General features: G+C 37.4%; 1 protein-coding gene across 2 annotated transcripts; it reads left to right on the top strand.

Annotated features, from left to right (window-relative positions):
* Positions 1-1453: 1453 nt before the first annotated feature.
* LOC115665704 (TMV resistance protein N-like) lies at positions 1454-5241 on the top strand. 2 transcript variants are annotated; one of them, XM_030587551.2, is made up of 3 exons: positions 1454-2009; positions 3602-4703; positions 4792-5241. In XM_030587551.2, exons 1-3 carry the CDS (start codon positions 1540-1542, stop codon positions 5224-5226), a joined length of 2007 nt encoding a protein of 668 aa, XP_030443411.2. In that variant the 5' UTR covers positions 1454-1539; the 3' UTR covers positions 5227-5241. The 2 variants fall into 2 exon arrangements, with proteins under 2 accessions (XP_030443411.2, XP_056163574.1); XM_056307599.1 differs by having other exon boundaries at positions 1457-2009; positions 4778-4801.
* The last annotated feature ends 6874 nt before the right edge of the window (positions 5242-12115 follow it).

Here is a 12115-nt window from a genome sequence, read left to right as displayed (position 1 = left end):
GTGAAAATGCAAGATTCCTTGATAACCAATGCATTTTCATCTATCACAACCCATTAATACCCACTCTTTTTAGATTATTTTAGACGATATGTCCGAGGAGTATGTTCTGCGATATATAAAGGAGAAAACAACATGTAAATAGCACATCACAAAGATCACGGATTTACCAAAAACATGATAACCCTAATAACTGAAGTTAGAGTTCGTCGATGAATAACTAAGGAGGAACGAGTAGTTACCCTTCTGCAATCCCACGTCAAACACAATGACATCGCCAGAATTGAAAGTGTTATTATTTCTATAGACGGATTTGACGATGTATTTAGGATTTTTCTCACATGTTAGCTCATTGAATCACCATAGCCTTTCGGATCACTCTTCAATTGAAAGGGATAGCTTATCTTGTGAACTTCGCCGCAAGAGAAGCAGAATAGGGTCGTTCATTCTAGGCATTACATGTCCCTAGTAGCACAACAAGAAAGACCAATGACACGAGGTACACTAGTGTGGAATTGAGAGGAAAAATCATGTCCCTCCCAGCCTGTGAGCAATGGAAATTTGGGGCTTGATATGTGGTGGAGGATCAACAAGGATACAATGTATATGTAATAATGGCAAATGAGAGAGATTTTGAATATTAAGACTTGGGGTTGTCTATTGGAAAGTCCATATCAACCGATAAAACAAAGTCAATCAAGTCGAGAATGTTACAAAGGTAGTGAGTAGAACCCAATATTATCACCATTTCTTTCTAGCAAGAAAACATCACAATTGACAACACATATATTTAGCCGTCCAACTATATCATTTCATATTTTTTGAGATCTTTCTTAGATAAGTAAGATATTTCAAATTCCCAGAGATATTTATGCTATTATTGAGTTTTCTATTTTCTAACATGACAAGAAAGCCGCCTTAAGATTTGATTGCAAACTTTGAATCAAAGTGAATCCGTACGAGTTAAGAATAGAATGCATCCTATAATTAAGGATTGCATAAATTCAATTCAAAGAAAAAAAATGTTAAGAAACCGAAAGAATTATCTACTGTATTCTATTTTTATCGAAGAAAATTCTCCATAAGTCGTTAGAGTAAAATATTGGAACTTTATAGTTCCCTCGCTGTCTTTGAAGAGAATCTTATAGCGTGTTCAACAGTTTGGCTTTTTTAGAAGACTTCAAAGTCACCGACAACAACAGGTGCGAGGGCTCATCGGGAAAATGCAAGTTCAATTATTTATCGCTTGACTGGTTCTTCTCGGATGAAATTTCGAGGAAGACCACGAAAGTTGTTTGTCGGTTTGTGATCTGTCACTAGTCCCTACTTTTGTCGGCCACGAAGAAGCTTGTGTCACGCGGTCGCAATTTTCCAAAGTTCTAATATTATTCTTTGCTTACCCTACCCAAAAAAAAGTCTTGCATCTCTGTCCTTTAGTATAAGAATAGATCAAAGAAGATCAAGCGGTGAATGCACTACCTGAAAACACAGTTTCAGATTTTCAGCGGATAGTCATTGCTGATTGTTAAACTCCATCGTCCAATGGCGGCTTCATCAAAATCCGAAAAAATTTACGACGTCTTCTTGAGTTTCAGAGGCACGGATCTGCGTAACAACTTCGTCGGTCATCTCTACCAAGCTTTACACCGGATTGGAATATACACTTTCCGGGATAGCGAGGAATTGAAAAAGGGAGACCAAATATCGATGCTCATGAAGGCCATTGAAGAATCATGCATCGCAATCGTCGTTTTCTCTGAGAACTATGCTTCCTCAACGTGGTGCTTAGAAGAGGTGTCCAAGATTATGGAGTGCAACGAGCAAAAGAACCTCACCGTTCTACCAGTGTTTTATAAAGTGGACCCAAGAGAAGTGAGAGGGGGCAGAGAGAGTTATCGGAGAGCTCTGGCTAAGCACGAGTCCAAGTTCGGGAATGATTCGGAGAAAGTGAAGAGATGGAAGAAAGCTCTTTCCGATGCTGGTAACTTGTCCGGGTGGCATTTGAATGATGGGTAAGTAGAGTGAAGTCCATATTTTCTGTAAGAAAAGTAATCTTTACAAGCAAGTATACATATTGTTTTAAAATTTTTAAAGATAAATAAATAAATGGACGCACACATGCTTGTAAGTATATGTATACATGCTTCATCTTATGATTCCTGAAAATTCTTAAGTTGCTTAAGTTTAAGTTAGTAATTTCATAAAAGAGTTGATGAGTCTAAGTGTAGTTAAGAAAGATAAATAAAATTTGAGAAAAATTGATAATTAAAAGAAAAATAAAATTGCAAGTAACTCAAACAAGACTTGTTAACTTAAAACTAGTTGATAACTAAATTGAAGAAAAATTGGTAAATCACTCTAATTAAGATTGACAATTTCAAAAATGAGTTCGTAAGTAACTTAATTTAGAGTTGTTAACCCAATAGAAAAATTGGCAAATTAAAAGAACAAGTAAACATTGATAAGTAGCTGAATCAAGAGTTGGCAATTCAAAACTTATAGATGATTATTTAGTATTATCAAAGATGGTAAATCACTTTAATTTCTTTTAGTAATTTCAAATAAAGTTAGTAAATTCGACTTCGCAAGTTATGCTAATCAAATTTGGTAAGTTAGTACAAATGGGTAATGTGCAATGTATAAAAAGTTGTTGGTGATTTCATAAAGCTGTTGGTAAGTTATTAATAAGTAATGTGAAAGAAACAATCGCCAATCTTTTTTCTTTCCCAACAGTTTTTTGACACATGCCAATATTTATTAAAATTCGCCAGCATGAAAAGAAACCTCTCTTTGGGCATCCAATAATAGAATTCTGCCTTTAGCCTTTCCTAAGCCCTGTTTCATTCGGGTAAGGTCCGTAGCTCTTTCTTTTGGATCCTTGCTGCCCTCTTCAAAGTGTAATAGAAGTTCTAGACATTTTATCAGTGGGCTATTGAGGTCTTCACGTTTCATTTTGGTAAATTGAGTTCTGTAGATTTTTTATTTTTGTCAACCAAGTCCCAAACTCGTTACAAGTGGCACTTTGAGTTTGAAAAATCACATATGGCTATCCGTAGAATAGACACGTGGCTTTTCCAATAATAGAAAATTGACACTGGGACTTTATCGGCTGAAAAATCTACTTACTCATTTGAACAGAATAAAATATTAAAACCCTATCGACCAATAGACAAAATGTTAAATAGTGTTATTGCACTTACCCCATTTCGTTGGATAATTAGTGTTTATAGGCCATGTAAGGCAATAACATCGTGCTTCAGGGTATTTAATAGTTTTGTCGTCGAAATCATAATCACCGTTCAAAGTCCTAAATAGCGCTTTTTAATTAAGTGCATAAATAAATCACATATAACAGTCAAAAAGAAAAATAAGTAAATCATCAAGTATATAAAAAAAAAGAACATAATCACGTGCATAAATAAAATTTAAAACCTTGAACATATTTTGATTGGCGTGGAGCTTTGATAATCTAAAAATATGACGCACTGCTCTGTCATTTTTTTTTATTAGACACTGCTCTGTCGTTGTTAGCTAGTGATTGCTCGTTATTTGCTTATTCAAATCCCTAAAATGATGCCACGACTTCCTTTTCCGTTTTTGTCAGAGATGAGTCAGAGCTTATACAAGAAATTGTGGAGAAGATCTCCACTTACCTAGCCCGAACACCTTTGCATGTTGCTAAGCATCCGGTTGGGATAGATTCCCGAGTTGTTAAGCTGAAATCGATGTTAAATCTCGAGTCTGATGATGGTGTTCTCATGGTGGGATTATGGGGACAGGGAGGTATAGGGAAGACAAGTTTAGCAAAAGCTCTTTACAATGCTATGTTCAAACAATTTGAGGGTTCATGTTTTCTGGCAAATGTTCGAGAAACTTCAAAAGGTAGCGGGGGTTTAGTTACTTTGCAAGAAATATTACTAAATGATGTACTATTACCTCAACAAAGATTAGAAGTGTCCAATGTCAATGGAGGTATTCATCTAATACAACGCAGACTTGGTCGCAAAAAAGTTCTCCTCATCCTTGATGATGTAGATGACTTGCGCCAATTGAATACTTTAGCAAGTGACAAGTGGTTTGGTAATGGGAGTAGGATCATCATTACTACAAGAGATAAACATTTGCTAACTTGTCATGGCATAAACCAAGATCATGTGTATAAAGTTCAAGCATTGGATGACAGTGAAGCTCATGAGCTGCTTAGTCAGCATGCTTTTCTGACACACCAAATATTGAAAATCAGCACAGATCTAGTGAAGAGTGTTTTGCATCATGCTAATGGCCTTCCGTTAGCACTTGAGGTGCTAGGTTCCTTCTTATGTGGTAGAAGAGAACATGAATGGGAAAGTACACTAAAGAAGCTTTCTAGAGTTCCTAACAATGAAATCAATGATGTGCTTAAAATAAGTTATGATGGACTAGAGGAAAATGAGAAAGAGATTTTTCTGGACATTGCCTGCTTTTTTAAGGGGAAGAGTAGTGAGTATGTAAAGAAAGTTCTCGATAGTTGCGATCTTGAGGCAACAATAGGATTAAAAATTCTCATCGAGAGGTCCTTGATAAGAAATGATTCCACAATAGAAATGCATGACTTGATTCAATTCATGGGCATGGAAATAGTGAACCAGGAATGTCGAGATAATCCCGGGAAACGCAGTAGACTGTGGCGGTATGGTGATGTTTTTGATGTTCTATCAAGCAATGAGGTAAGATTGCAAATACCATCAAAATTCTGCTCCTTATCTTTTACTCTATTTACTAATATGAATAACCTAAATAGTCTTGAATATACAGGGAGATTGTGTTGTCAAAGCCATAGTGTTGGAGCTACCAGAACCAACAGAGATGTGTATCAATCCTGATGCTTTTACAAAAATGGGAAGGCTGAGATTGCTCATTTTGCACAACTTGCATTATTCTTTTCAAGGTCCTATATGTCTTCCTAATGAGCTTAGATGGTTTGAATGGCCTGGATGTGCTCGCCAGATTCCAAAATTTTCGTCTAGTCCAAAGAAATTAGTGGGACTTTATATGAGTGAAGGCAATATCACAAGAGTGGTAAAACAATTTAAGGTGCGCATTTATCTAGATAGACCTTTTTATTATCCACTTCATTTGTATGTGCATATGCGTATTATATACACTTGTACACTAAAGGAAGTGGTGTTCCTATGTTTCAGAAACCACTTCTCTATTTTCTTTCAAAAGGATCCTAACTTCTTGGGTTAGAAATATTTTTATGTGCAGCAAAATTGGCATTTGAAAAATTAAGCGAACAACTTTATTAGAAATACTCAATGGAAACATTTTTATAAAATACACAATACAAAAAAAATTTCTACATATACGTGGAAAGAGAAAGATATTTCAAGATTTGAAATTTATTTATGAAGGTCATTGCATCATTTAAAAATTCAAATTTTAATACTGAAATATGTGAGAGATAAAAAATAAATAATCAATTTCATGTATCTGCCCGTGATATAATATCTATAAAATAAGTAATTGAGCATAATTGATGGAAGGAATATAAAAAAAAAAAGATTGAAATCTTTTAAAGTAGGAGATCATCTTTACCTTATATAATAGTATAGATAAAGTCTACATACTTTCTAAACCTAATATCTCTAACTTTCGACATAGATATATTTCAAAATTAGATCAAATCTACTAGTGAAGATATTCAAATTGCAATTTGTTGTCAGTTGTAAACTTTTTTATTTTATAGGAAAATTGTACAGTGATTGAGCAAAGGAGAAACAAAAATATGACGAATGGACAATTAACATGTATATATAAGTAAAAACACTCAAGGAGTAGATGGTTGAGGGGTAGGCCACGTAGTCATCAAGCGATAGAACCTTACTCAATGCACATACCTAAACAGCGGGGATTTGTCCAGCATCAATAAGATTAGCTCAATCAAAGGTTTGAATGCACCTTTCTGTAAAACAAGGCATTGTTAATTGCTTAAATCATTTCTTAAGGAGTAGCACTTCTAAGTGGACATAATAGAGTATTTATTAGGAACTTTGCCAGTAATGTGTGCACAACTAAATGAATATAAGTGATCCAGTGGGAACATACCACTAGTTTCTTGATAGAAAGTCAGAGCCAGATTTCGAATTGGATATGTGAAATTTTTATTTTCTTCTGAATGTTTTTCAAAGTTGGCTTCATTGTCTTTGCATGACTTAAAAAAAAGTAAGATCTATTATTTTTTACCCAATTATATTGTGATAGTTAAAGCCAGAACTAGCGGTGTCTTCTTCACTTTACTTTGGTGATTGCCACATGAGATGACACGAGGAATAGTTTTGTCATGTGGCCAACATCCGTCTTCGCCACGTGGCACTCCACCATGCTTTTATGATTGTCACATGGCATGACGCGAGGCATAGTTTTGTCATGTGGCCCATATTTGCATGCTCGCCACGTGACACTTCATTTGAATTTTGTGATTGCCACATGCATGACGCACGGCATAGTTTTATCCCAAATCAATTTTCGTCTACTAATGGAGGGTTGATTTGGATCAGAAGTACCAATTTGGGATCGCTTTTGTTAGAGGAAAATTAATTTGGGGTAACTATGTAATAGTGGTACCACTTTAGGATTTTTGTGAAACGAAAATAATTTGGAGCAAATTTGCGAATTGATTTGGGATTTTTAAATTCTAATTTTTTTAATAATTGTCTAACACAATCTTACTTGTGAATTTTTTTATATTGTGTACCTATATGTTATTGAAATCTTACAAATAATATCTAAAATGTAAAATCATAAGAGTTAGAGCTATCGCTGAGGTCTGGATCGCCCATACAATCCTTTCCTCTGGATGATAGCAAGATTAAAATGGAGTCTGCAAGTGTTGTTACATTAATTGTACCTCTCACTGTGTGACTGAAATAGTCAATGGTGCTCTAACTTATCTCTTGTTCTCCGCTTGCGAATTCTAAACCTGTTAACAGCTATATGCTACCCATATAACAATCATTCACAAATGCACTCGTTGAGCAGCACCTTTCAAGACTTGAGAGCACAATACATTGCTTCTTATCACCATATCATAGCATGCACCCTTATCACTAGTCTGTCGGTGTTGCCCATGGTCAAACTGTATGGAACTACTTGCAATCAATTATCCAATGATCCTCCTAAGTATGTCATCTTCCAAAGACTTTACATTGATGACAGATCGACATTGGTATCTCAAAGTCCTCATGAACATCTCGTTAGATTTGACTTGTTCTCCTCCTGTCATGATCTCATTCTTGTAATCAGTCTTCACGGAACTCACAAAGATCAGTGCTATTATCACAATTTTTCTGAAAGCATACGTCATTAAGATTAATATTTTCACTTATCATAAAGATAGTAGACCAAGGATAGTTTTGGAATCTTCAAAATACCATAAGGATGTTTTACCAATAGAAACCACTATCAATTGACCTTGGATTCATATATCCAAAAAAAAATTTATAATCCAAGATTATCATCTGAAGAAGGAAACACCAAATCAAAGTCCATCCAGGACTTTCTTTTTACGCCTCGTCCAATCTGAATCGATCTACATCCTCTAATTGAGTCGGCTTCAGTATACATACTCAAACTTGAGACATAATTTAATTACTCTCTACCTTGTCTCGACGTTTGTAGCCAAGTCATACTGCTCATCCATCATAGTAGCTCTCCCAATGCCCCAATGGGTGCTTATTCTCTACAAAGGCTAATTGAGCTCAAGCTTTGCCATCATGTCTACTGGATTCTTCGTTGTTGCGATCTTCTTCATAGTAACCTTACCCTTCGCCACACATCTCGAATCAAATGATACTTGATGTCAATATACTTCATTCGCTTGTAATAAATTAGATTATAAGCTAGATATTTTGCACCTTGGTTATCACAATGTATAGCAATGTTTTGCTGCTCCAAGCCAAAGTCCGATAGCATAAACCTTAGTCATATTCTCTCATTCGCTATAAAAGTCAGTGCCATGTGCTTTGCCTCAATCAAAGACAAGGCAATGTGGTTCTATAAGGATGCCTTCCAACTCACTGCACCACCTGTTGGTCTAAACACATCTCCAGCTAAGGACCTGCACTTATCCAAGTCACCGGCATAACGTGCAGTCTCTCTACCATTGCTGTCCCTTCAACACATTATACCAATATATATTGTCCCCTTCAAGTATATGAGGATCCATTTCATATCTTCTGATTGTTTCTTACCAGGACGCTTTATGTAACAACTAACAATGCTCACAACTTATGAAATGTCAAGCTTCGTGCTTACCATGGCATACATAATACTACCTACTTCACTAGAATAAGGAACATGGAACATTTGTTCCCCCTTCTTAGTCTGCAAGGAGTTTAAAGTGCTTGGTTAAAGGTATACTCACAAATTTCGCTGATTGCATGCCACAATCTTCTCAATATATTTCATTTGATATAGACACAAAACTACTGTAGCCCTATCACACAATAACTTCATACCCAATATCTTCTTTGTAGTACCTAAAATCTTTTATCTCAAACTCAGTACTCAACTAGCACTTCAGCATATGAATATCAGACATATCCTTAGCTACTATCAATATGTTATCAACATATAATAACAAATAAATCAAATACCCATCCTCCAATTTCCTAAAGTTAGCACAAGTATCCAATTGACTTATTGAATAGTCCAACTAGTCATGGAAACATTAAAACATTTATACAATTACTTAGGAGGTTGTTTTAGCCCATGCAAAACTTTCTTTAATAAGCAAACATGATTGTCCTTGCCGAAATAGCATATCTCTCTAGTTGCCTCACGTAAATCCACTCCTCCCATGCACTGTGAAGCAAGACTGTTTTCACATCTAACTGCTCCAACTCGAGATCTTGTGTAGCAACTAAGGCAAGTAATACCTGAATAGAAGTATGCCTTACCATTTGAGAGAACACCTTATTGTGGTAAATGTCCTTCCACTACATATATTCTTTCACAACAAGTCTCACCATATAGCTCCCTACCCAACACTAGGAATGCCCTAGCCCCTTTTGTTTTTAGACATATTTGCATCTAACTATCTTCTAGCTTTTGGATACTTTGACCAAATCCCATGTTTGATTCCAATGGAGTGACTTCATATCTTCACTCATCGGCGCTAGCCACTACGATGACTTACCACTAGCCATCGCCTCAAAATAAAATAAATGTGCATTTGTCTCCACCTCAAAAGCAATATCTATGATTTCCCTTCTCTGTCTGCCTGTGGCTATATTGTGTCGCGACTTTACTAGTTGTTCGGTATCATCAACTTTAGGAACTGTAGTCTCAATCTCTATTGCCTTTGAGTTGTCTGGACTCTCCACCTAAAGATCCATTTCACAATTAACGCCATGATTCATTTGTTCGATCAGTAGTGTCTCAGCACTCGACTATTGAAGTATAGTAGTCGTGTCTAATGTCACATCTTTGCCAACTAGAAAACCAGGTGACTCGGGACCATTACACCATAGCTGGTAACCTTTCACCCTATGTGCATAACCCAGAAATATGCACTTCTTTGCCCTTACTCAAGCTTAACATCATTTACATGAGTATATGCAAGACATCCGAATACTCTTAGTCCATAGTAGTCAATAGGATTCCATGGCCATACTTCCTCATGAGTTTTCCACTCGAAAACAGATGATGCAGATTGAATAACCAAGCAATAGCCTATGTTCACTACTTTGGCCTAAAATTTCTTGCCCAGTCTTGCATGCGAAAAAATGCACCCTGCTCACTTAATCAAAGTTCTATTATTTCATTCTATGATACCATTTTGCTGTGGTGTCCAGGACACTATGCTGTGTCCCACAACCCCTTCTCCCATGTAAAATTGATAAAATCTTTACTAGAGAACTCCATGTCATTATTGATCCTAAGGCACCTAATTTGCTTACTGAATCCTTCTCAACAAGTGCCTTAAACTTCTTGACCTAATCGAGCACCTCATATTTGTGCTTTAGGAAGTATATCCATACATTTTTCAAATAATCATTGATGAATATCAACATATATTGGGCACCCCTTTCGAAGAAATCAGAGATGGGCCCTAGACTTCTAGATGAATGTAACCGATCGGTTACTTGGTCGAATGCATGGCTATAGTGAATTTAACTTGGCTAAAAATGCATAGCTCATACAAGTCCAACTTCCCTATTTTCTGACCCTTGAGCAACTCGGTATCACTCAGTATGATCATACTTGTCTGGAAGAAGGATACTACAAGTGTCAAAACTTGTGTACGGCCCTCACTTTAGTGTAAAAAGTTTCTTTTGAATCACTTCAGTGCCAAAATTTTTTAAAAACGATCACTTAAGTGCCAACTTCGGTCAATTTGGTCGGAAATCCAACGTGCCATTTTTTTATTAATTTCTGAAGTTGACGTGGCTCGCTAGAGGTTGAGTAGCATATACAGTTAACTTTTTTTATTTTAAATAATTTTTTACCATTTCTTTCTTTCTTTTTTCCTTTTCTTTCTTTTCTTTTTTTCCTTTTCTAATCTACCGGTCGGTTGCTGGTGGCTGGCCGCCTGGCCTTGCTCGAACAAGGCCGCCATTGCCCGCCATAGGCGAGGGCGGGCAAGACCCAGCGAGGGCTCGCCTCGCCAGATCCGACGAGGCCAGCCCTCGCCCGGGCCACGACGGCCTCGCCGGATCTGGCGAGGGGAGCCCTCGCCGGGCATCGTCTTCCCCCGGGCGACGCCCGGTGAGGCCGCCATGGCCCAGGCAAGGGCTGGCCTCACCGAATCTGGCGAGGGGAGCCCTCGCCGGGGCTCGCCCGTGCCTAGGTGAGGCCAACCCTTGCCGGGGCTCATCTGCCTTCGCCCAGGCGACGGTTGGCTGGGCCTCGCCTGTGGTGGGCAACGGCGGCCTCGTCTGGGCGAGGCTAGGCGGCCGACGAGAAAAGAAAGAAAAAGAAGATGGCTGGAGAAGAAGAAGATGGCCGGAAAAGAAAAAAAGAAAAGAAGGGAAAAAATTAAAAAAAAATTAAAAAATCAAAATATACACATGGAAACGCCACGTAGACTGATTTTTTTAAAAAAATCCCAACTCGAATTTAAATTTTAATTATAAATGCCACATATTAATTTGGCCGGAATTTTTCGTCGTTGGCACTTAAGTAATCGTTTTTCCTCCGATTTGGCACTTAAGTGAGCCATCGAAAACTTTTGGTACTAAAGTAAGCGCCGTACACAAGTTTTGGCACTTCTGCTTTTCTTCTTCCATACTTGTCTCATTCTTGTGCCCCAATGGCATATGCCATAACTTAGTCAAGTTTGAGTTTGACTCACCTAATGAAACTGCAAGAGCTCTAATTATGGTCTCTCCTAGTAGATGATACAGAGAATTCACATTCTTCCCACTCATCACTATCATGGCATCTCGACAGATCTTTAGCACTCCTCCTTTAGTGATGTACTTACACTTGATGTTATCGAGTGTTTCAAGAGAAATACGGTTATTCTTGAGCTCCGATACATGCCTAATGTCTGTCAATATGTGCAATACTCCATCGTGCATTCAAATCCGAACTGTCCTTATCCAGACAATCTTTTAAGCTAAGTTATTTCCCATCAGAACTCTATCACCATGTGCAATCTGGTAAGTAGTAAACTAGTTCCAATGAAGAATCATTTGATAAGAACAGCCCCAATTCTAGCACTATGCATCTCTTGACAAGTCGACAGTCACACTCAAGACAGCCTTTGCATCATTGATGCTTTCCTCGGCAACGATTGACACATTGCACTACTTATGGTATTTTGCCTACAATATCTGTTTCTTAGCTTTAAGCAATCTCTCCTCATATGCCCCTCCTCGTGACATTCAAAGAACATCACACAGCCCTTAGACTTTTTATGGTGAGACTTCAATCTATTTTTACCTCTGCTCTTGGACTCTGATATTGATCTCTACCTTGAATCACAAGTCCTCATGCCACCTCTTGTGTTAGATACTCATCTTGCAATTTTCTCTACCACTCCTTAGAGAACAAGGCAGATTGTACCTCTTCTAAGGTAATTGCAGTATTCCCTTGTAATGGTGAATTAGTAAAGTATTGTCATGACTCTGGT

This window comes from Syzygium oleosum, unplaced genomic scaffold, assembly GCF_021117445.2.
Source record: "Syzygium oleosum isolate NSW1041296 unplaced genomic scaffold, Sole_v2.1 Sole_v2.56, whole genome shotgun sequence".
Lineage (NCBI taxonomy): Eukaryota > Viridiplantae > Streptophyta > Magnoliopsida > Myrtales > Myrtaceae > Syzygium > Syzygium oleosum.
The sequence above is the reverse complement of the archived record's forward strand: the minus strand, read 5'-3'. Positions and strand labels throughout refer to the sequence as shown.